General features: G+C 41.3%; 2 protein-coding genes and 1 pseudogene across 9 annotated transcripts in view; 1 reads left to right on the forward strand and 2 right to left on the reverse strand.

The window, feature by feature from the left end:
• Window positions 1-7,197, reverse strand: part of cep112 (centrosomal protein 112) — a 128,861-nt gene extending 121,664 nt beyond the window's left edge. For 3 of the 6 annotated variants that reach the window (XM_085271134.1, XM_085271133.1, XM_085271131.1), the window contains exons 1-4: window positions 6,958-7,171; window positions 6,615-6,720; window positions 5,591-5,781; window positions 5,198-5,361 (exon numbers count right to left, since the gene is read on the reverse strand). In XM_085271134.1, coding sequence (XP_085127260.1) covers window positions 5,198-5,361; window positions 5,591-5,781; window positions 6,615-6,714 — 455 coding nt within the window. In that variant the 5' untranslated portion in view covers window positions 6,715-6,720; window positions 6,958-7,171. Of the gene's footprint in view, window positions 1-5,197; window positions 5,362-5,590; window positions 5,782-6,614; window positions 6,721-6,957 lie in introns of all 6 variants that reach the window. The other 3 variants (XM_085271132.1, XM_085271129.1, XM_085271130.1) reach the window with 2 other exon arrangements.
• An 860-nt stretch (window positions 7,198-8,057) lies between these two features.
• prkcab (protein kinase C, alpha, b) overlaps window positions 8,058-24,407 on the forward strand; it is a 130,651-nt gene continuing 114,301 nt past the window's right edge. For both annotated transcript variants that reach the window (XM_085271135.1, XM_085271136.1), the window contains exons 1-2: window positions 8,058-8,423; window positions 8,578-8,609. In XM_085271135.1, the coding sequence (XP_085127261.1) occupies window positions 8,257-8,423; window positions 8,578-8,609 (199 nt within the window). In that variant the 5' untranslated portion in view covers window positions 8,058-8,256. The remainder of the gene's footprint in view (window positions 8,424-8,577; window positions 8,610-24,407) is intronic.
• Window positions 8,844-10,516, reverse strand: LOC146576101 (uncharacterized; annotated as a pseudogene). The gene is made up of 3 exons (XR_014892215.1): window positions 10,371-10,516; window positions 10,229-10,284; window positions 8,844-10,154 (listed from the first exon to the last, which is right to left on the reverse strand). The product of XR_014892215.1 is annotated as an uncharacterized LOC146576101 (transcript).

The following is a 24,407-nucleotide window of genomic DNA, read 5'->3' on the forward strand; positions in this document are numbered from 1 at the left end:
TTATATGAAACACAGATTATGTTTTATATGATCTGCTGACCAATGCAGATTGGCTGCTTTTATGTCCCACAGCATTGCTGTACCTGGACTGCTGCTATATACGAAGCGGTAGCTCTATCTGGTGGCTAAATAAGGAATTAGAAATACCACAGCTTAAGAGGAAAGCATGCTTGGAATTCAATATTTCTGACTAATGCTACAAAATATTATCAGCTAAACACACACATATACACAACATGCCACATCCACTTGTGTGTGATCTCAAAACCTCTGAAAAAAACCAGCACAATTTTACATTTAGACATTGAAACCCGAACCGGCCAGCTTCAGAAGCTAAACGTAGCCCTGCCTATCACCTGACTAATGGTGCGTGAAACAGATCAAATGCTGCCACATCACAGGGAGGGACTCAGATGAGTTCCTTCTATTTAATCTTATCTAAATGAGAGAGACACATAAAAGGACTCTTGGTCTGGCTAATTTTCTCCATCAGGACATTAGTCTGTGATCTGAAGGTCTTTCATGGTCTTATCCTAATCAGACACCATGGTACTCAGCAGTCTGCTTGCCACAAAAATCCCCTCTATCCACACCCTCTAAAGCTGTAACTAACTGAAGGTAGCCACACGTTTTCTTTTACATCATCTGTAATTCAAGTTCGAGCACCTACTAAGGAAACAGATACAGGCCTATGGCCATACATGGATAAGACTCATTTAAACAATATGAGCAAGTCATATAAAATAAAGCCCAGGAGCAGAGACAGTTTGGAAAAGACACCAGGGCTGATGCAGAGAGTTGGTAGTTAACCAAATCAAGATCTTTTGTAACTGTGGGAAGAAACCCACAAAGACAAAAGGAGAACATGCTTGTGCCACACAGCAAGGCCCCACCAGGCCTCTTTGTTCAAAACGTTCACACCCGTCTCGCTGTGAGGTGACAGAGCTAACTACCACGCTGCCTAATCATAATGACTCCACAGCCGACAGAAAAACTTTGAATTAAATATGGCAGCGGCGGGCCTGTGCTTCTTCTTACACAGTGCCCTGGTGTATATTAAGCTCTCTTTAATGCACTTACAGTGCTCTCTTTTTATTATGCTAATGAGTTTATGAAGCCACTGGGCGGTGATTTGCCTTTCCTTGTTAATTGCAGTGAAAAATCAATGAGCCATTACTAACGTCACTTTGTTGAGCTTCTGAACTGCCTTGAGTCAGATGAAATATCTAAAAGCATGCTAGGATGCTTAATGTTTTAGCGAGGCGTGTTATACACATAGATGTATACCTGAGCAGCACAAGCGTCTTTAAAACACAGGCCAATTTTAAAAGTCAATATTTTTTTTAGGCATTTGACTGATGTTCAAAAAGAAATGAAAGCCAAACAATTAAAGAAAACGGAGAACATACTAATGAGCTACCAAGCTTTATTCTTCTCTTTATCTGCTCTGTGGGGGTTACACCTCAAGTTCAACAATTGGTAAAGTGTAAAGAGGGGAGGAACAGAAAGATGGATAGAGAATACGAGAGGTTCATCCTCTCATGCTGTTTTGAAGTATTTCTCTTTGAAAAGTCAGAACGGACAGCTCACGCGGACTGATGCAACAACTTGGCAATGTCTTTGGCTTTTTCAGACAGCGCTGCTGAGCAAATACGATGGGCAATCATTCACAAAAGCTGCGTGTATCCAGTTTCACAGCAAAGTTCAGTATTTTAAGTCTGGTAGAAGAACTTTAAAACAGAATGCTTCAATAAATACCCATTAGCACCTTATATATCTGACAAAAAAAATGTTTGGGTTTTTGTTTTCCCACTTTCTTTTTTATAGAGAATTAAATTCAAAAGGAGAAACAGGAGGAAGAGCTTACCAATCATGCAGTAACATGCCATCATCCTACTATACATACCAATTATTGTTTGAACTCTCATTTCATAGAAAACAAAGGACATGATTGCCAGGATGTCTCGCTGCCTTTTTAATAAGCAACTGAACTTTTCAAGAGATAAAAGATATTATATTTTATATGCAAATGAGTTTGTCTTTTTGTTTGTTTCCCACTGAATCAGATTCTGCTCATTTATCAAATGAGGAAGCAGCTTGCCAGCTTAATGCAAACAGTTCTTTAATGCATCAAAAGCACTGTCAAAAACACTTAAGATCTGTCTCACAGCAACTTTCTTTCAGTGAGACAATATTTATATTGTCTCAATATACACTTGGTAATTTACATAGCAGCTTCCTGCTATAGAGAAAAAAAAATCCTTAACCACTTAGACGCTGTTATCTGTGTTAGGAGACACTGCAGTGAAGCTGCAAATTATTCACTGATAAACCTGTGAAATACATCAGAAAATACGTTCAGCTTCAAACGCTAGCCCTATCTGTTTGTATGCACTTTCTATATGCTGGTCAGTCAGATCACTGAATTAATTTCCATTCATACTAGCCTGATCATGTATCACTCCAGACAGGAAGCAGATCAAAACTGAGGGGTTTTAAAAATCTGTATTGTATTTAGAGAAACCTACAAAGCAGACTGACAGCTCTTCATTGTGTCGTACTGCAAATTATACACTGAACAAAAAAAAGGAATAAATAAGCCTAGCTGATGTAGGGGAGGTCACAATTTACCACAACCGAAGCCAAGACTAGACTAGAACCAAGAACCCACTTAAGAAATAGACCATGTAAAACTGATCAACATCAGTCTTTAAAAAAAAAAACCCAATACCCAATAAGAACTATAATGGGATGCCCATGCATGATAATATAGGCAGAGATCATAATCACTAACTCCTGATGCACACACAGGCCTTTTATTTTAGAAGCAAGCCTGAAATATGACAGAAACCGCTCAGTTCAGAAAAGAGAAACAACAGTTACCCCTAGCAGGCGTTTAAGGGGAAAATGTTAAGGTACTTAAGCCAGGCAACACCCACAATTGCTGTGCAAGCCATTTTGCAACCTACTACCATCCCTGCTCCACCTTTCATTCTCAGGCAGTGTTGTATCTGTTCCCATTGATGCCTGTTCTGTTCTGTGTTGTCAGTCTTGCTGCGGCTCTCCTCACTACAAGATTTCCATGCAGGGAGACAGATGCCTTCCTGGGCCCAGAAAGCCCCACAGCCATGCCACCAAAAATAAATTAACAGATGGAAATATCAGCTTAAAACAAAAAAAACAAACAAAAAAAGTGTAGGTGTCCCGACTGAAAGAAAGTAAACCATGAAAATGCATAAAAAATTACTTTAAAAAATGTTTTAAGGAATCCTTAAAATATACATATACTCCAATTATACATTATACATCAGGGGTCAGCAACCCTGGGCACGCGTGCCACAGTTGGCACGCGAAGGGTTAACTGATGGCACGACCATAGCTGGACTGGCCACCGATGATTTTTTTTTTTTTTTTTTTGTAACGGTATAAACAATAAAAGATGGTGGATTGGCCAGATGCTGGCAGATGTGTAAAAATAACTCAGTTGTTTGGTGGTGGCTATGGCGGAGCTGCCACAAGAGGCCAGGTGGATGAGGGAAAGGTGAGGCAGGAGGAGGAGGAGAGACCCGAGGCGGCCACCGGTCCGAGTGTCAGGTGAACTGAACTTCAGGTAAGAAGTTATGACCTGCAGTCTATCTGGGTCAGATATAAACCAAGTTTAGGTGGAGTTTATTTTCGTTGTGCTGAGTTTTTACAATCAGTTACAATAACTCGTAAGGCGTACTAGCTAGCATCACGGAGTTTCTATACAGCTGGGTGAATGCTATGATTTTACTGATAGTGAACTTTATTTTATTCATAAGGTTAGTTAGTAGAGTTGCCAACCGTGCTGTAAAAATGGAATCGTCCCGTATTCAGAGAAAATATCACGCGTTTTGTATTGAGCTGAAAAGGAACACAGTTTGTCCCGTACTTCAGCTAGAATGGAAAAGACACAAAGCTGGATTTATTCTGCTTTTTTACGGTGTCAGCTGCCTCTTCTTCTCTCATTCAATCTTGAAACTGATCAATGATCAGCTGATCGGTATTTCTGACGCAAGTCCCGTTTCTCCTTTGTTTATCGCCCACTTTGCGCCAGAAAGAGGAAACCAGCAGATGCCGCACTAAACAACAACAGCACGTTTAAGCTTGATCAGCTGTTGTTAGAATGTATTTAATACTAATTTCTAGTATCGGCTGATGTTTGCTGCAAACACAGCTGTAAAAGCTGCTGGTCATGATATCGGTTTGGATATGTGGTCAGAGGGAAACATGAAGATGAAACCAGGAGATGTCCTTACTGAATCATCAGGGCTGAACAGGTGATGGAGAAACAGGTTTACCTTTTAGGTGGCATGAATGAGTTGAAGGGAAGTTATGAACCGTTTCTGAGAGACAAATAACACCAGGATCCTTTTTTATGTAGCTGACAGCTGGTAACTGTGCAGGGGCGGGTCTAGCAAAGTTTTGCCAGGGGGCCACGTAGCGCATTAACAGGGAAAGGGGGGCACAAAGAAATACTTTTCTTTCTTATTCTCATTTAAAATGTCTAGCTTTTATTAAATAATTATCTGAACTTACAACCAAAGTTTGTTATCTGATGTACAACGTATAGAAATTATACATATGTCAACAAGACAGTGTAAATCACTGTCACAACAGCATTTGTTTTTATTCAAAGGCTTTATGGCTTTTCCTATAATACCTGGTGGGCCGGTCTTTAGTCAAAATGCCCGGGCTGATGTTTTTGTCCCAGTCCAGCCCTGGGCACGACATGCAGTGAATTAATCTGAGAGGGTGCATTAAAAAATAAATGGCCGGGCCAGCGGTGCACATCGCAAATTAGCTCGCATAGACACATTAGTTGTGCCGCGTCTTAATGATGGTATCTTAGCTAACAACCCCAACTACCAGATTCAACTTGTAATTGGCTAAAAATCACTTAGCCTAGTGGTGAGAGGGACGTTGATAGCTGGCAGTTTTTTTCAAGCGATGTTGAAATTTCCACATTCCGACACTTCAAATGCTTCAGGAGCTCTCCGCTCAGCGCAGTAACTGTTAATATAGAGCGTTATTAAATTTATTGCTAATTGCTAATATGGCACATTGACTTCTGAGGAAATTTTAGATGGCACTCGTCACCAAAAAGGTTGCCTACCCCTGTTATACATATACTCCAACACAATTAGACCTTGTAGGTCATCTTCATTGACAATACCTGTGATGATCTTTAACAGGTGTAGAACTGGGTTTGTCCTTAAACAGATCCATTGTTAAACTGTCATCAGAACAGCCACTCAGCTCCCCCGTCACCCAGTCGGGCAGGCTTCTAACACCGTGCTCCACACTCAGGCTGCTCAGTGGCTCATCAAAGTAGATGGACTAGAAATTAAAATTAAGTACAAGGTTCAGAAGATGAAGGTTCGGTTGGCTAGTTATAAACTCTCTGTTTAAACAATCCACTGCAATAGTGCATATAAAGTACCAGTCAAAGGTTTGGACACACTCACTCGTTGAAATGAATGGGTGACAGTTTTCAAACTTTCTGAAGTGGTTAAAACCAGTTGTCAGCACAGGAAAATATACGACTTGTTGAAGCAATAACTCTTACCATGTATGTAGGAAGTGTTTTAAGGCTTCCTGGCTCTGGTTTGCTGGTGAAAGGCCCATCCAGGACCCCTCTTTTGAGCATCTGAAGGAGCAAACGGGCATACATGTTGCGGTTCTTGCGACCAATCAGACCTGAACCACATGTGGCTGGGTCGCACAGCTTCTTTATCCATTGGGCACAGCGCTGACGCTCTGAGAAGACAAGGAGAGAAAGGATCACTAACCATGATGTAATAACTTTTTTTTTTGCAATAGCGTTTATACATCACTATTATATTTAATCATTAGTAATTATTCAACTTTGGCTCTCTCTCATTGCTTGCCTTTTGTCCTGTCTCTCGTCTTTCCCTTCAACCCCCAACTAGTTGCAGCTGGAGGCATCGTTCTTTTAAAAGGGAGGTTTTCCTTCCCACTACCAAGTGCTTGCTCACAGGGGACGGCTGATTGTTGGGGTTTCTTTTTTATATTGTAAGTCTTTTATATTACCATGTAAGCACCTTGAGGTGACTGCTGATATTAATTAGTGATGCATAAATAAAATGGAATTGAAAACTGAATGACATGACTAACATATCAGATACAGGGTAGTGTGGAGGCTATAGCCATTCACAGCTGTCATTCGGTGCAAATTCACAACAACAAAAGCGGGTTACGGGTTGTTAGTCTAGGGCTGTTTGTACTTGGGGTGACTGTGGCTCAGATATTATAAGCAGATTGTCTGGCGAGCTGATGGTAACTCTGTCATTCCACAGGTCGAAGACTCCTTGGAAGAAAAACTCAACCCTAGCTTTTACCTATGTCTAAATGCTTAAAGCATTCACACACATTCACACTCGTATGGATGCTTTAAAGCATTTAGACATAGATAAAAGCCCTGTATGACCGTGTGTGTTATTGGGTGACTGAGACTTGTAGTTGTAAGCACTTTGAGCAGAATTAAATTCAAAAGAATGACTATTCAAGTACCAATCCATTTACCATTTAAACCCGGTTTGAAGCGTAATGCATAGGCAATAACGGCTCACCTGTCTTGCTTGGGTGTTTGAGGACATATGGCTTCATGTCCAGCAGAAAATGGTCAAACTCAGTGTCCAGTCTCTCCGATGACAGCTCATATTTGCTCATGGTGATCTATAAGAAGTATGCAAGTGAAAAAAGACACTAACAACGAGTACGCTGTGCTGCTTTGTTGACAAACACTACATATATTAACATTAGTTAAACAGTGATCCAAAGCGGAAACCTTACGACACATGGCAGCATGCTAACATTAACTAAAATAACCAGCATATTTAAAAAACCGAAACTCTAATTATTAGCTACTTGACTGGGACTCGAGCAGTGCATTAGCAAACATGTTGCAAATACCGTTAGCCGAGCTAAAGCGAGCAAACGTAACGCTCGTCCTTTCCTCTCTTACGGTTTCGTTTGGCTTTCACGAGCAGAACGAGAACGCGCTAAAACAGGGCACACTGTTAGTGAACATGTAAAAACTTAACCAAAAAGCGGCGTCCCCTGAGCACTGATTCCGCCGCTCAAAACGGTTCAAAACTTAAGCGTCCTCCAGCTACGCAACATCCGTTTTCCGCAGACATGCAGCGTCTCCATGTTGCCATAGAAACACGTCTCCTTTGCGTCCGTAAACGTACATAAGTATGTGTACATATTTGTCCCTGGCATTTTACAGCTTAATAAGTTTATTCAATCATTTATATGCAGCTCGTGGTCTCTGGTTTGCTCACACCTTTATTTTCCAGCTTGTTTTAAGATACGTCTATAAAGTCTATTCTTAAAGGAGATTTTTGCCTGTGGCATGAATGAATGAATATATATATATATATATATATATATATATATATATATATATATATATATATCAGGCCGAGTGGTATCAAATGCAGTCAAATCTTTCTGCACTGTAGCCACGGATGTATCAGATCTAGCTCAAGTCCACACGATGGCGCTAAACGCCCGCAGTTTTATTTGCATTCAGTAAGTGATGGACGTTTCCTTCAAGTGATCCTCGTATGTTTTTCTGACTCCAGTGTAAAAAGGAGCAGAATAGTAAAGCCATTTCCTAGCTTTTTTTCTTTTGTTTTGTTTTTATTTAGCACTGGTGAAACTTTTCAGAATCCCAGCTGATGGTATAGAGTCGTTTTTAACAAGTACAGCAAATAAGGAAATAGTTGGGTGCTTACAGAAAATCGAATCCATAGAGAGTGCACTTTGCGCATTCTTTTAGGGATAATTAAATATAGTTGACCCATTCTGATGTACCATTAGTGAGCATATGTTTTTACTTTGCTAGAAAATAAAATTGTCTTCCAACACATAAAAAATACACCTTTTGCTTCTTTAATTTCTTTGCATATATTATGCAAGAATCGCCTCTGATTAATCGTGCGCTGAACTTGGAGTGAAATATTCCCACGGTACGTGAAGGCGGGCTTCTCCGACGTCACTCCGAATGAAAAAGAAGCGCTCAGCTGTGGTCCAGGCAGAGGGAAGGCGTGCGGTCCGTCTACAGCAGGCAAAGCTCCAGCACTTGTCCAGAGCTGTGAAGAGACAGGGATAATCACTCAAAAGAAATCGGTCGGGACAACACAAACTTGATTGTGTAGTTTTTGTTTTTAATTTGGGGTTTTTCCTCCTCCCCCTTCCCCAATTATGGCTGACCATCTTTTACATTATAATGATTCAGCTGGGGTTGGGAACAGATTCGCCCGCAAAGGTGCTTTGCGGCAGAAAAACGTGCATGAAGTGAAAAATCACAAGTTTACTGCGAGATTTTTCAAGCAGCCGACGTTCTGCAGTCACTGTACAGACTTCATTTGGTAAGTGTCACTCATGCACACACACAGCGTAATATCCTCGGTCACTGCCATTTGCAGTGTTCAAGTTTAAATGTACCTGTGGCATTTTGTAGTCAAGCTTTCATCGAATTGAATGCATGTCACTTGCTTAGCTTTCCCCGTCTTTTTGTTGCAGGGGCTTTGGGAAACAAGGATTTCAATGCCAAGGTAAACCACCTGCATGTCTGCACTGATGCATTTTTTGGTGGAGCCATAGACTCAGTATATAGGCACACACCCCTTAACTGACAGTCACAATTTGCCTGAAGAGACAAGTTAAGCGCAATACAGCCACTTTCAGCATTAGCAGTTGCGCAATAGTGATCGTTTGAGGTATAGTAGTATGAAGAGAAATATATATATATATATTTTTAATATAAAAACAGCCTGGAAAGTAAACACTTTAAACATAAAAAGGTTTATTTTTGTCAAAGAGCACATCTGCAAGCAAGAAAGCAGAAGTTAGTATTTGCAGATCAGAAACTTTGAACTGTTAGAGTATTTCAAACATTAAACATTTAGTTTTAATATCCTGGACAACCATTTCAATGGTCAGCATTTTCCAAGTTTTGTTTGAAATAAGCATGAGCATATCTTTGAGTGTACTCCCATGCCAAACAGTTCGGCTGATTAGCTCTGTGCAGGCCGTTCGACACCTTCCATGCCATTGGGAGGATAATCCGGAGTGTATCTGGTTTTGCTTTGGACATACCTTCCTCTCTGGTAGCTGCTTCTGGACCGGACAATATATCTTGAAGGATGTGGGTTATGAAAGATCGGTTGATAACCTCTTGACGGAGCCATGACACTCTGGTAAACCTTGACCCTTGAGGGAACCTGGACCCACAGGGGGCTGAACACTGCATTTTGTGGCCGGGGGAGCATCTTATTAAATTTAAGCTTCCTGCCTCCAAAGAACTTCGAAAAAGCAAGAACCCCCCTCCAAGACTGAGAGAAAGGCTGGGCTCGTACGTTACTCGGAGAGGATGGCTTCACTGATGTGAAGGTTTGCCCAGTTGCAGACCCCCTGCTCATGTAATCGGCCATAATCATTAGTGCCAGGACCAGTACTTTGAGGCTGGGAGTTTTCAGAGGGATACCGAAATACTTCCTCAAACACAAGACTGGGTTTCTTTCTTGAACGATAGCTATATCCACTGGAGACTGTGCCGACGTCCTGGCCCGGGTAATCAAAACCTGAATCAGCCACCCCATTACCATTGCTCACTGGTTCAGGCTGCCAGGACTCATAGCTGCGAGGTGCCACAGCCTGAAAGGTTGAGGATGAAGCAGGCTCATAGTATGCAGTTTGACCAGTGCTTGTCGAGAGGGGCATAGTGCTTGCATAAACAAATGACGCAGAGCGAGGCATTACAGCAGCTAATTTGGGCTTTGCTGGGTTAGCTACCTCAGAGCTGGACTTTCAAGGGAATAGGAGTGGCTCATTAAGGTTTACTAGCCCCCATTGTCTTGTCTCACCATTAACAAGTCCCTCTATCTTTGGTGCGATTTGTGGGTTCGCTTGTTTTTGTTGAGTCTGCTGCTGTTTAGTCGAACGTTTGTTATAGCTTTTGTACACAAATCCAGCTTGCTGGTTGTCTGCAGCCTGCTGGTTACCCTGATCCGAGGTCAAAATGTCATCATCTCCATCATCCACTAGGTCACGTGGCTCTGCTTTATTTGGATACATATAGCCATATCTATGCCCATAGCCTGTAAAGTGAGAGAAAGTTTATATAGAAATTGCAGAGTTTAGGCTTAATGTCAAAATTGAGAAAAGCAACTACCTTTTATAGTTGGTGAACCACCATTACTATCAAATGGTAAAGAAATACAGGAAACCCTGTAAGATAGCCAGACGATGCCATCAGATTAAAGTCTCATTTAGAGGTAACTGGAATAAATTGTGCTAACATCAACAAAACATACCAGAAAATGAGTCCAAGAGCCATGACTGTTAGCTGAGAAGCAGTAACCTGTACTCCTCAGACAGTATGGCTTAAAGGCAAGCAGATTAGATCTAGGACCTGAGTGCAACCTCTGTCCTGTACAATACATCCCTCTGTGCTACTTTTCTATACCGGCACTCCAGTTCTTCATTAACAAAGACCACTTTCAGCTGCTGCTCACGTGGCAATTAGTGGTCAGGTTGTTAACAGGTGTGGCAGCTGAACAGCACCACCCTCTGTGTGGGTGTCAAACGTCACCCTTGTAAACATGTTTCCAGTGTAGACAGAACTATTCTGATTATTTGGAAAACACTGAACGTCTTTCTTTCTTTTTTTCTTTTTCACTGACCGAGAACTTTGTGTCTCTTGAGTCAGGTTGCAATATATTCCCTGAAATCAACACCCCCGTGGCCCGCCGTCTTTGCCAGTTTTAGATTTCTCTCTTAGATATCCAACACTATGGCAACAGGGCGATGAAGGAGGGAGACAAAGATATTACAGTAGGAGCAAAGTTTAATAGTTATTACAGGGGTCAAAGAAAACTTAAGTCACCAATTGGGTTGCTTAACAATAAAGAAAATAATACCAGGAGTCGACCAGTGGAGACATCAGCACACTCTGATGTAAGAAGTGCCCAGGCTGCTGTGCACTAAGCAGAGTGGCAATCTCTGCTTAGTGCAGTCATCCAACTATAGTACTAAAGTGTTGTCATGGCTCAATCAGTACCTCGGTGTTTAAGGACCTTATTTCCCAAGGGATTTACTGTAGCAGATGTTATTTTGGTGTAGATTTTACACCAGATGCCCTTCCTGGCAAAAACCCTCCCATTTATCCAGACTTGGGCCCGGCACTGGGAGCACACTAGCTTGTGACCCCTGAGGCTGGGTTTTGTGTCTCTGCCCTGCCTCAAACCATGGATCTTAATCACTGCACCACAGAATCACTTCCAGTACTCTTGGATGTAAATAACATAAGGATGAAAGAGTGGGGGGGAAAAAACGTCTGCAGTGATCAATGATAGAACATTTCATGTCTATTCAGTTAAACTGGCGTGATAATAAAATGAGCTGCGATGAATGGTTAAGTGTACCAACTTTAACATAGTTTTCATCTCATGCATGTGTTGATATTTTTGCACCAAACTTACTGAGTCATTTTGCAGAGTCATGCAAGAAGATCTGCGTGCTCCTTGTCCTACATCTGCACAGCCACGCCTGACCTTTACATTTTCTAATCACTAACTCAGACGTCCCATTCCATTTTAAGAGGCTATAGTAGATGGGAATGTTATGTGCATGAACATTCATATATATACATAGCGTGCACGGGCTGAGCTGTCTGCTTGCAGTGCTAATTGTCAGTGAGGAGTGAATGCATCTTGGAGGAGGCTGACAGAAACACGTTCTCGGATGCAGAAAGACTGTGTTTTTGAAAGTGTCCAAGCGAGACAAGCTTTGCTTTTTGAAAACTAAAAATATGATGGTTATTACGTGGAACAGTAAAATGGACAGTTGAGATACATTTTTGTTCAAATATTGATTCCTTTAAGCTTTAAATCGAGGCACGAGTTCTTTTTTTCTCCCTTTGGTAGTGCAGACTCATGCACAGAGCTCCAGAAGGGAATCTCTGTGGAGCTGTTTCTCTGAGGCAGGCATGTAAAGTCACATACTTGTGCTCCTACAACACTGGCAGTCATTGTGATGCTCGTATCTATGCTGGCTAAAGGTGACATGTGTTACTGACATAGCACTCAGCCTCTGAGAGTTAATGGAAAGGTGATGTAGCAGAACTCCTGGAATCCTTCATCTTTATCCTTTTCCCAGCGTGGCTGATAGTTTATGATTTCGTAGGCGCAGGCAGATTAACGGCTGCCTAGAGCTTCCAGATAACATTTTTTTTCTTAATAATTCTCCTGTGATTACCCATCCTTACCACACAGTGGCAAATCCTGTCAAAGTATGGTTATGGCAAAATAAATGTTTTTATTACTGAAGTGATCTGTGTAGGTGTGGGACTAAACCCCTGCAGCTCCCAGTGTGGTGACTGTTTATTGCTAAGCATAACAAAGGTAATGTTGTTTGAGGTTATCGCGCAATGCATTTTTTTTTTTCATTTCATTAATGCAGAATGAATCACTCATAAAAAGATTATAAGTGATACCTTTTTTGCTGAGCAACCTCGTATCTACTTGTGTTTTCCTGAACACGCACGTTCACTGTAACCTACTTTATTTAAGGCCACCATAGGAACACTCAGGATGTGACTCACCTAAAACACCTTGTTATTTACAAAGCGCTCTTTACGATGCGCTGTACAGGGCAGTGGTTAGTGTACGTGGAAAATGCTGTGATGGAGAAACATCAGCAGTGATACATCCTGTCAGATGGGCGCGCTGAGTTAAATTCGGCACACCAACACCATTATACACTCAACCTAGACGTCACTACCCCGTACCTTCTCTCCCTCTCCTGTTGTGCCCATTTGTGTTTACGTATTCCCATTCTATTTTTTTCATAAATTTATTGTGTTGGGGGGAAAAAAAATGATTTTGGCAGAATGTAATATACATGAACTGGCCACTTCATTAGTTACACCTTGCTATTAGTGAGTTGGTTTGACCTTGACAGCTTCGTAGTTTTCATGTGGCTTAGATTTAAGGTGCCTGAAACATTCCTCAGAGATTTTGGTCTATATTGATAAGACAGCATCACACGCTGTTGGTGCTCTACTGAATTGAGATCTGGTGGCTGTGGAAGCCATTGGTGTACAGTGAACTCACTGTCATGTTCAGTTAATCAGTTTGAGATAACTTGATGAGTTGCTGTGTGACATATTGCTTGCTGGAAGCAACCATCAGAAAATGGGCACACTGTGGTCATAAAAGGAAGGATATGATCTGCAGTAAAACTCATTAGGATGTGGTGTTTAAACGATACTCAATTGGCACTAAGGGGCTCAGAGCATGCTGAGAAAATACCCCCACCCTATTAAACCACCACCAATCTGAAGTAAGGATGAATCCATGCTTACATGTTACTTGCACCAAATCTGACCCTACCATCTGAATGTTACAGCAGAAATTAAGACTCATCAAACCAGGCAGCGTTTTTCTAACCTTCCATATTGTCCAATTTTGTGCCCATGTGACTTGTAGCCTTAGTTTCCTGTCCTCAGCTGACAGGAGTGACGCTCAGTGTGGTCTTCTGTTGCTGTAGCCCAAATCTGCTTCAAGGTGTGATGTGTTGTGCGTTGCTCTTCTGCATTCTTTGGTTGTAACGAGTGATTATTTGAGTTACCGTTGCCTTCCTATCAGCTTGAAGCAGTCTAGCCATTCTCTTCTGACCTCTGACACGAATACTGAATTTTCACCCAGAGAACTTCCACTCACTCATATTCATATTCTTTCTTTTTCCATCATTCTCTGTAAAACGCGAGAGATGGTTTTATGGGGAAATCCCTGCACATCAGCAGTTTCTGAAATACTCGGGCCATGCCAATTTCACCTCAGTCACCTTTCACTCAAATTGTGTTCACTTAAATCACCTTGCTTTTCCATTCGGATGATCAGTTTGAACTTCAGCAGGTCCTCTCGACTTACACTGAGTTACTGGCATGTGACGGGCTGATTAAATATTTGCTTAAACAAGCAGTTGAACAGTCACTAGGTGTCTAATAACGTGGCCAGTGAGCGTATGTATCTGAGTATACTCCGGTAAATATTGTATCCACAAGTAATGCTAAAGATAAAACCAAATGCAATCTCAATTACTTTTTTGGGACAGTATGCTGCGCCTATGTGTGTTCTCAGATTTTGAGTTAAAGTATATATATAATATATAAAGCGTGTCTATTATTAGTTTCTTTGTACTGTTCTTCCTTATTTACCCTTATACAATGTTCTCTGCTGCTACTTATATATAGAAAACACTGTTTGTGCCTACGGCAAACACACAGCTGAGATTATGCTTTAGTCACAGGTCACACACGTTCTTTACCCCAGATGGTAAAAATTGCATTTATGCATCAAGGGAATTAATCAGATAAAGCTGCAGAGTGAAAACCAGCTGTCTTGTTTAAAGTATGATCTGGTCCATTTAACATATTCAGTAATGTGAGTGCACTTGTTGATAGATAATGCAGAAATACATAAGAGGCTGTTTTGCTGCATTAGTGCATAACATACAAGCGGACGGGCGTTGGAAATGACGTGACGAATGTTTGTGCGTCTGCTTGGATTGAAAAAAATGTATTAAACATGAAGACATCAGCATCAAAATGTGACTTGGACACAGCCCCGATGTCTCGGTGTTAAACAGTTTCTTCTGTTCCCTGAACTTTCCAACACGAGATCGTCTCATTGAAAGCGGTCCTCTGTGTGAGCGAGTGTGCATCAGCTTGTTGGATCACTTGCCACCGTGGCGCAGGCTCTGCTATCCCTTCTTGCCTCCCCCCCCCCCCCCCCCCCCACCTACTCCTCATCCTTTGAAGTCGTGGAAATGACTGTGCCATCTGGAGAGTTGAGGAGCCATGTTTGGAAGGAGAGCACCATGTCTGGACAGGCAGTTGGAAGAAGAAGAAAAAGAGAAAGAAGCGGTAACAGTGTAGAAAGGGTGGAAGGACGCTAAAAAGGAGGCAAAGGTGAAGGCATAAGTGCAACACTAAATAAACACAGGAAGATGTGTAATTGTATGGGTGGAAGTGTGAGGGTGAAGAGATGGTTAAGTCAAAGAGGCCCTTTACACATTTTGGCTTCTTGCTGTTGAGCTTTGGCAACGATAGAGCAAACAGTGTGACTACTCAGAGCAGATGAAAGGGAGCAGAGCGAAAACAGGGGTGCACAATATGTCTGCGCGGTGACTGACTGTAGCCTGCGGCCAAGTTACATCCAAGTAGCGCTGTCTCAAGTGCAGAAGTTGTTATTAATTAACAACATACTACCTGTTCTAGCTGATATTGCAGCAGGTGTTGTGAGTGGAAATTATATATCCTTTCATTTTAAATTGTTTTGACAATTTGCATCCACGGAGTTGTAGGAAAGTGTGCACAGCTACTTTGTCTTTGTTGTTAGATCAAGAAATGGCAAATTAACATTTAGCACAATCATACTGTTAGAAATGTGACAAATATCAGTCAGATACCTCCCAGATACCAGTACTACTACTTTAGCAATCCCTTAGGCAACATGTTTACATGAGTTTTATGTAAATTTTAGATTCATTTGAATGACATATTTTAACATAATTAATATAATAAGCTTCATTTAACACATATTTATCAAGTACCTATTAAGTAATGTTATGTATTTTAAAAAATCTGATCAATGATCTTGCATTGATTGTCCACCAGAGCGCCCCCTGGTGGACAATCAATGCAAGATCAACACTCGTGTCATAGTTGGGGTGAGATTTCTCCAATATCTTCTTTATTTTTTTTTCACTTTTCATTCATTCATTAGTCTTTATGAATGCCACTACCAACAGCTAATATCAAATGGCTAATATCAGCTGATTGTATTGGCATGCTGGTAAACCAATCAGGCTCTGCAACCATCCACCTACATGCCTTCTTTGTTTGAAAGATGACCAAAAACAGTCAACAATAATGATGTGTAAAAAAACATATAACTTTGTATTTAATGTTAAAGTTAGAGTAAACAAAAGAGACGAGTCACGTGTTCTTTGAAATCTTTCCACACATCCTGTTCTTTTTGTGCTTGTCTTTTTTTCCTAAATGATAGAAAGATGCTAAAAATTTGAACCAAGTGTTGTTGGCACTCTTCCTGTAAACTGTTTGGCTATGAGGGGAACTATATCACCTTATGTTTGGTAAACCTGCATTTAACTAGAAAGCAAAGATAGCAAAAGACAAAATTCGAGCTTCATACAAGAGAAAAATGTGTGAGTTTGCCTTAAAAAGTGACTTACGCCTGACCCACAGCTAGATAACTTTGAAGTCATTGTCTGTGCATAAAGCCGGTGTAGCGATTTACACATTCACCTGACAAGGAAAGATCTCCACTTTAAAACAGAAATCACTTTGGGGTTGCGTCAGGATGCAATGCAGAGCTAGCTTCTGAGGTGACCCCTTGTGAATAAGGGAGCAGCTGAAAGCAGCTTTCCGTCTGTGCATAAAGAATTGATTTTATGCATTGATCTCCAAAAGCAACATTCCTCCCATTTATGTCCACTGCTTTCCTTAGAAAGGCGTGCATGTTGCTTTGTCTAATCTCCATGTTGTCTGTAGCGCTTTACTTTCATGGTGGTGTCTCCATAATAGCAACCAGTGTGGCTTTTGTTGTGATTGGAATACATTTGCATACCAACTGCATCCAGTTTGCCCACTCTCAGTCCCGACCCGGCGACTGTTTTACTTCTCATCAAGGGATGATATCGTTTTCACTTTGTCAGATGAGCGCACTGGATGTGGGTTCCTCCACTGCTCAGTTGGTACATTTGCTACCCCTGTGGGCGACACGTATGTGTCAGTTAGCAATACGAGGGCCGATATGCCTCCAAAGAGACCGCCGTGATGGTGTAGGTGTAGAGCCAATCAGTTCCTCAGCTCTGAACGGAGCTGTGGACCTCATTAACCAATCAAGGAGCAGAAGCGTGGGGGCGTTGGAACATGACGGAGAGACCTGCGCGGCTCCTGATGGGGAGCCCCAAAACAATAAACATCTTACACAACAGCAGGCTGAGACGCAGCGCTGCTCCTCTTAAGCTGTTGAGATCTGAAGGGGCCTCCTGTCCCACTGTGCTTGGCGTGTGAAGATGGCCTAAATATGTTAATTCATTAAATCATGTTTTGGTTGCTCTACAAACAACACCCAAGCTTTGTTGCTTCACTCTGATATATATATTTTCTTTTTGGAAACATCCCTGTGGGTGTTGTATTTACTCTGTCACATTTGCATGAAATAAAACTGAAAGTTTGGGTCCTTATTTAAGTATTTAGAATTACAAGATGGTGAGGAGTCTCCATTATGAGCTCTCATGAATTCTAAAAAGTTAAGTTGGAAAAAAAAGAAATGCAAAATAAAAAAGAGAAAGAAGTCATTCTGTTGTATATTATACCTTGAGCTATTTGAAAATAATTTTTTTTTTTTTACAGCCAACACTTTTTTTTCCTTTTTGCTCCCAGATGAATAACAAAGTGAAACGCTAAATCAGGGAGAGCATCCAAGTTTCACTTCAAATGTCTGACGAAACTATTTGGCAACCGAAATTTCTCAAGTAGTTCCTTGATTGACATCAAAATCCCACAGCAGGCCTTTCAGTTTCACTTCAAACTTGATTTAAGCCATCGCTTCACAGTTATCAAGCTTGAAGAAAAGAGAGTATCTGCTTGGGGCTAATTAGAATAGTTGAATGTGGAGAAATCACAGAAACATTCTTTTAATATATCAGCGATTTTAAAAAAAACCCTCTTTCAGCTCAATGGCATTAATTACACCAAGAGTGGAAGCTTAGCTGGCCTGGATAATTATGTGTAATTCTGTCTCTGCTTCACAGTCAAAAATGCCCAGTCTCCCCCCCACTATTGAATACCGGGTCTCTCTGTTGCCACCGCCCTCCTTCATTTTCCCGCTGTCTGTCTGTCTCCCTTTCCTTTCTCCCACCTTCTCGCTCAACCACTGTAGCAACAAAGTGGGCCATTTCCATTTTGTTATCATGGTAACGGCTCCTCTGGGCAGTGTCGATGTGCGTTTTATGTTATCTGATTGCATCTGCGCTCGATGATTAACCCCCCACCCCTCAGTCTTGTACCGTATATACAAATGATTAAAGCAATGACATGGCAGAGCTTTTCATAAAAAAGGCATCAGTGGTATTTATAGCAAATTTTATAGCAAATTTGCCTTACAGCAAAATGTCACATAGTCAAATAGTATGAATCATATTATCTTAGAGCAGGTAGTGTTTTCAATTTCAGCAGATTTCGCAGTGCTATTTATGGGTTTCAAAGGTCATTAAAGTCTCACACTGTCAAATATATTGGTTGTTACTGTTCTGGGGGGAATTGGTAGCTTGTCAAATTGAATTGTAGGGCCTTAACAGCCATGCCCAGAAGGCTTTTTTAATCTGTGCGCCAGTTAGCACCCCTAAATACAGAGGGTTGTGAGACTTTCTTCTGTTTCACTGTTAAGAGGATTGCCAAAGTGTGCGTTCTAGACAAAGAGCTCTCATTAAAACTCTGCAACATAGAGAGAAGAGGATGAGGAGGAGAGAGGATTGGGAGTGAGAAGGAATAGATGATGACGGGAAAGTGTTTTAAGTTTCAACTTGACTGTGATTCTCCTCCTACAAGGCGGTGATGATGTTTTTTTGATTTGAAGCAGCCACAGTCAAATAGACATTGATTGAATTTGATGAAAATTCTATTAATGCAAACTTTGAACGCAAAATGAAATTAAAGTATGTTCATCAGCCATTAGGTACTCACTAGGTATACCTTGCTAATATCTGTTGGACCCCATTTACCTTAATTCTTCGTGGCACAGATTCAACAAGGTGCTGAAAACATTCCAGAGATTTGACATGATGGCATCACACAGATGCTACAGATTCGTCTGCTGTACATACTGAGAATCTCCTGTTCCAACACATCCCAAAAGGACAGTTTGAGAAACCAGTTTGAGATGATTTGAGCTTTATGACTGCTAAAAGATGGGCACGGTGTGATCATAAAAGGATGGATATGATCTGTAACAATACTCGGGTAGGTTGTAGTGTTTAAATGATGCTTAGTTGGTACTAAAAGGCCCAGAGTGTGCCAAGAAAATAACCCCTACACTGTTACACCATCAGCAGCAGCTTGAACCCCAGGATGGATCCCACTCTTAACTGACAGAAGTGATACCTAGTGTAGTCTTCTGCTGTTGTAGCCCATCTGCTTCAAAGTTCAATTTCTTGTGCATTCAGAGATGATCTTGTGCATACCTTGGTTGTAATGAGTAGTTATTGCCTTCCTATGTGGTTGCATTTTTTTTTGAGTTTATGAAATACTTAGACCAGCCTGTCAACAACTATACTTGTGTGGAATTTGTGCAATGTGATTGGCTGATTGGATATTCATGTTATTGAGCAGTTGAACAAGTTGAAGTGGCAGCTAGTGTATAACAATGCAAAAGTAGTAGAGTAAGGGAGTTCTTTGTCCCTACTCTTGCCAAATGCTTTCCCATAGGGGATCATTGAGATTCTCTCTTTAATGTTTTCTTGTTTTTATACACACATGCACTTATGTGCACACACACGTACAATATTGCTTTGCCAGATTTGTGTTTATTCAATAAATGAGTGCGGGTGTGAGAGACATCTGGTAACCTGCCCTGTGTCATATCTTGTAAAACAGTTTTGATTTACAAGATACATTTTCCATATCTTTTCCCTCATGTTCACTCGCTACTGTAAACTCGTGCCAGATATGGTGTGCCAAGGTTACCATGGTAACAGTGTTTGGCCCTCGCAAATCTCTGTTACGTAGTTTACCCTAGGCAGGCCCTTCCCCGTTTAAAGTCCAGTAACACAAAACTTCTTCCAAGTGATCCTTAAATGATGAGTCAACATTGAAATCACCTCTTCAGCTTCCATTTAACTAATAAAAAGGGGTCTCAGTAGCTTCGACAGTGCCTCCGTGAGTCTGTGCGGCTGGATCGTTGCGAGCTCATCAGACAGTCTAAATCAAGACCTTAATGAGGCGAGGAAATGCCAGACCAACAGCGCTCGCTGGCTGCACCCTGAAGCACAACAAAAGGAAGGATGTCATTTTCATTTTCAGTACGCTGGCAGACTCCGTGCAGTATTGACCACCGCAACTCCAATATTTCCCCGTTATCAGACTGTCTGAGCAGATCAAGTCACAGTGTTTTGCTTGCATAACACAGTGTCATCTGGTGACATTAAAAAGGGGTCTCTTTGGAGGCTCGGCAGCATTACTCAGCTGAGAGTGGGTAGTTAATTGTCAGGGAGCTGCTTGTGTGTTTTTGCTGAGACACAATGCAGTGTAATAAGATGACACTGTGTTTTAACAAACAAAGGCAAAAGAGCATTGGGAGAGGCCTCGGAGGGAGAAATAATGAAGACACCGAAGACAGAGGATATGCATGATTATGTTTCCCTCTTTTCCTCTTCCTTGTTTTTACTTCCATCCCCCTATTCTTTTCCTCATCTTCTTACAATCTAGTCCTTCCCATTTGGGATGCAAGTTGAGGAGGCAAGAAGGAATCGCAAACATCTGAGGCAACATACATTTGACAATAACAAGTAATTTTCTTGTGTGCACCACCTGGGTCTGTTATGTTCTCTACGGCTATTGTATTATAGCCTCTGTAAGATAAATGAAGCAGTGTTCATAACAGCTCCAGCAGCCATACTTAGGATTATCTATGAAGGGAAGCTCTTCCTGCAAGCTTTGTGTCTCCTTGAGATGCATTTTAGGAATGGACACATCCTTCTGAGGTCACTTTCCAGGTCACAGGCTGGAGGACAGAGGTGAGATGGTGAAGCGAAGAAGTGAGAAGTGCTGGTTGTCTTCTGTGTGTCTGTAAACGGCAACTGAGAGTGGCAGGAGCAATAGCAGCACTGTGATTTTAATCTTTGTGGCTTCCAGAAATGGCACGGAGAGGAGAGGCAGAAGAGACATCTGACAAGATCCAATAAACGGCTGGCTCGGTGTTGCCACAAACATGCTGATAACGTTCTACCACACTGGCTGAGCATCTGTTACAAAATGACTTTTTCTTTCGCAGTATTGTGCCAGTGTGTAACTCCCCCCCCCCCCCCCCCCCCCCCCCCCCCTCTCAATGACTGGGTTATGCTCATGTGTAACAGCTCAGTCTGTCTTTGCATTCATTTTTAGTTGTTTGACCCATGTACAGATGGACACGGGGCGAGCGCCTATCGGTAAAAGCCCGTTCTTTTATCTCAGCAGTGTTCTTATAAGGTGGAAGATGGCAGCGCGTTAAACCTTCCTTCATTCATAATAGATGCTGCCGCAACGATTTATATAACAGGACACTATCAGTGCAGAACAGAAGACATTTAACCCTATTACTGTGTATAGGGCTTATCTCCCTAAACCATCAATTGCCATGACAGTGTGTTATATGTTTAGTGTCACTTGTTACAATCCGTCTAATGGATCAATAAGGCCACTGTGTATTTGTGTGGATTGTGCAACGCTCAGCAGTCTGTCCTGGACAGAAAGACTTTCCCCGGGGGATTTCAAAGCAGAAGCGTTCATCTTTACGTGTCTCACCACTCCAGCTGTGCTTAATGAATTCTGTGGTGATTACTCCCACGGCTATTTCTGGAATGGTTTTAAGTCAGAGATTTCAGTCTTGACCCACATAAGGTGAGTACAATGTGCACTGCACTCAGGAGGTTTTGGAGCTCAGTGGGTCAGAGTCTTACACCCTGCATGCTTGTGTGCCACCGAAGGTATGAGCACCGAGAAAAGATACGATTTGAATGTAACATCATCACCGCTATTCTTCAATACTGAGAAGACAAACACTCTTTTTACTGTATTTTCTCCATAACTGATGTAACACTGATGTATTTGACTTTTATTGTGACAGCTGTCAGTTAATCATAGTGCTGGTTAATCAGCCCATTATTTTCCTGAATCTTTTCCTTTGGGAACAGCGGGAAAGTTTTAGTCATTTCCACCAGTCTGGAGTAAGATGTTTATGTAATTTTATCAGCCAAGAACAGAAAAAATTAAAACACAATAATAAGAAAAAAATCTGCAGATGAGATGCGTGCAATAGTGTGGCCCATTTTCATCGACGGATAAGTCAAATTAGCAGCATATTTTTACATTAATGCTCTACCAGCTGTCTTTTATTGTTATTTACTGTATCTGATCCTTTTAAAGTTTCTGTGCATAAAGCTAAGCAGGAGAGATGAGAAAGATGCTGATGAAATAGACCTAAAAGACACGTGTGTGTGTGTGTGTGTGTCAGTCAGATGGACACATGGGATTTTCCCAGCTTCAGAATAATATTTATGCTATTTCTGTGCAAGGACAAAGATGCAGGAAGACAGGGCAGCAGGGAGAGAGAGGCAGAGGGTTAGAGATTGTGTGCCAGTTTTCTGAAGCGTGTGTTCCTTCTTCCTGCGCCTGCTGTGTGTGCATGTATATGTGTGTGCGTGAGTGTGTTGGTGTGTATGTGTTTGCGTGTTTGCACAGTTTGAGGGTCACCCAGGAAGAGACTGCAGCGCCGATCTTAGTCATCCTCACACCTCTCCCCTTTTTACCTGACTGTCCATCTGTCCACATATTTACCACCAGAAACAGATTTCCTGCTGGAAGCAAATTCAAGTGAGCAAATTGTACCTTTACATGAGGCTACAGTAAACAGTGAGCAGATAGTGTGTGTGTGTGTGTGTGTGTATGGAAATATTAACGAGTTTAGTCCTGCCTATAAAAGGCAGAAGGCACGGCTGAAAATGGTACGGAGGCTCTACTGTGTTTGAACAAACACACAAACAAAATGTGTTGTTGATTCCTGTTCAGCTGTGTTGTCCATTTGAACCAGTAAGCATATTCATAAATTATCAGTCTGTCTCAGAGCTCGGACTACTCTTAAATCTGGCCCAATTTGTTTTTGTTTCTTCTCCTACAATATAGTTATAAAAATGCGTAGTATCTATGTAAAGTATGAATCAAGTCCACTGTGCAAATTCGCCACTTTCATGTTTTTGAAAATCAGCATTTGCAATGTACATTCATGTCTATCAACCATCTGTACACCAGCACGGTGGATTTTGGCTAGTTCACGATGACAGCCCTTTTATATGGTAAGGTAAAGACCCTATAACATTAGAAAGAATCTCCAAGAATCACATAACCTTAGTGTTAGATTTACTGTTGGCGTGGAAAGGAAAAACTCCAGCAGAACGGAAACACTGTGCGAGAAAGAGCAAGGGTTTAATAATTACAAATGAGTAAATGTTGTACATATGATAGTAGATATGATACACAGGCCCCATTCACAGAATTAATTGGACAAGCAATTTCATGGCCAGCTGCTTATTTCATTCTTTCAATGGTTAAGACAAATAACAGCAAGGTGCACACTTTGGAGCCTGAACAGTTCTGAAAAATAAATATTTGGAAAGATTTAAACCAAGACTAGCCTGTACCAGAATGATGGGAAGAGAAAAGTGTGTAGAGAGAATCTGAAGCATCTGCCAGACATTGTGGAGGCAATGTTATGTATGGCTTGCCAGTAGTGTTTATGTTTGATGCGACTGTTGATAGAAGTAACAAGATGAATTCTGAACTGTACATGGCTATATTCTCTGATTAGATTCAGCCAAATACTGCGAAACTGCATCCATATGGATAATAACTTTTGGGACTCTTGGCATTCTCTCTTGTGAAACTCTTGAGTGAAACCCAAGACTTTCACTCTTGATGAGAGCATCTCAAGGGTGGAAACACAGCATTTGGTAATGTTGATGAGTTCTGTACTTCTGGGAGTAATTGACTGCAAAGAATTTTTATTCAAGTATTAAAAATAATCCTTGTATTTTAAAAAAATGTTTGTTCATCCAATTAATTTTGAGTCTCTTAAAACGGGGGACAATGCATGACATGTAACCTGAAATACAGTTGTGGTCAAAAGTTTACATACACTTGTAAAGAATATAATATAATGGCTCTACCGAGTGTCCCGTTATTTCTAAAACTCTGATTTTTCTCTGATAGAGTGATTGGAACAGATACTTCTTTGTCACAAAAAACATTCATGAAGTTTGGTTCTTTTATGACTTTATTATGGGTTAACAGAAAAAAGTGATCACATCTGCTGGGTCAAAAATATACATACAGCAGTGCTAATATTTGGTTACATGTCCCTTAGCCATTTTCACTTCAATTAGGCGCTTTTGGTAGCCATCCACAAGCTTCTGGTTGAATCTTTGACCACTCCTCTTCACAGAATTGGTGCAGTTCAGTTAAATTTGATAGCTTTCTGACATGGACTTGAAAACATGTGGACAATGCTGTT

The sequence above is a fragment of the Mchenga conophoros genome, linkage group LG4 (genome assembly GCF_057382185.1).
Source record: "Mchenga conophoros isolate Kocher_MC1m ecotype Shallow Benthic linkage group LG4, M_conophoros_male_GT1.1, whole genome shotgun sequence".
NCBI lineage: Eukaryota > Metazoa > Chordata > Actinopteri > Cichliformes > Cichlidae > Mchenga > Mchenga conophoros.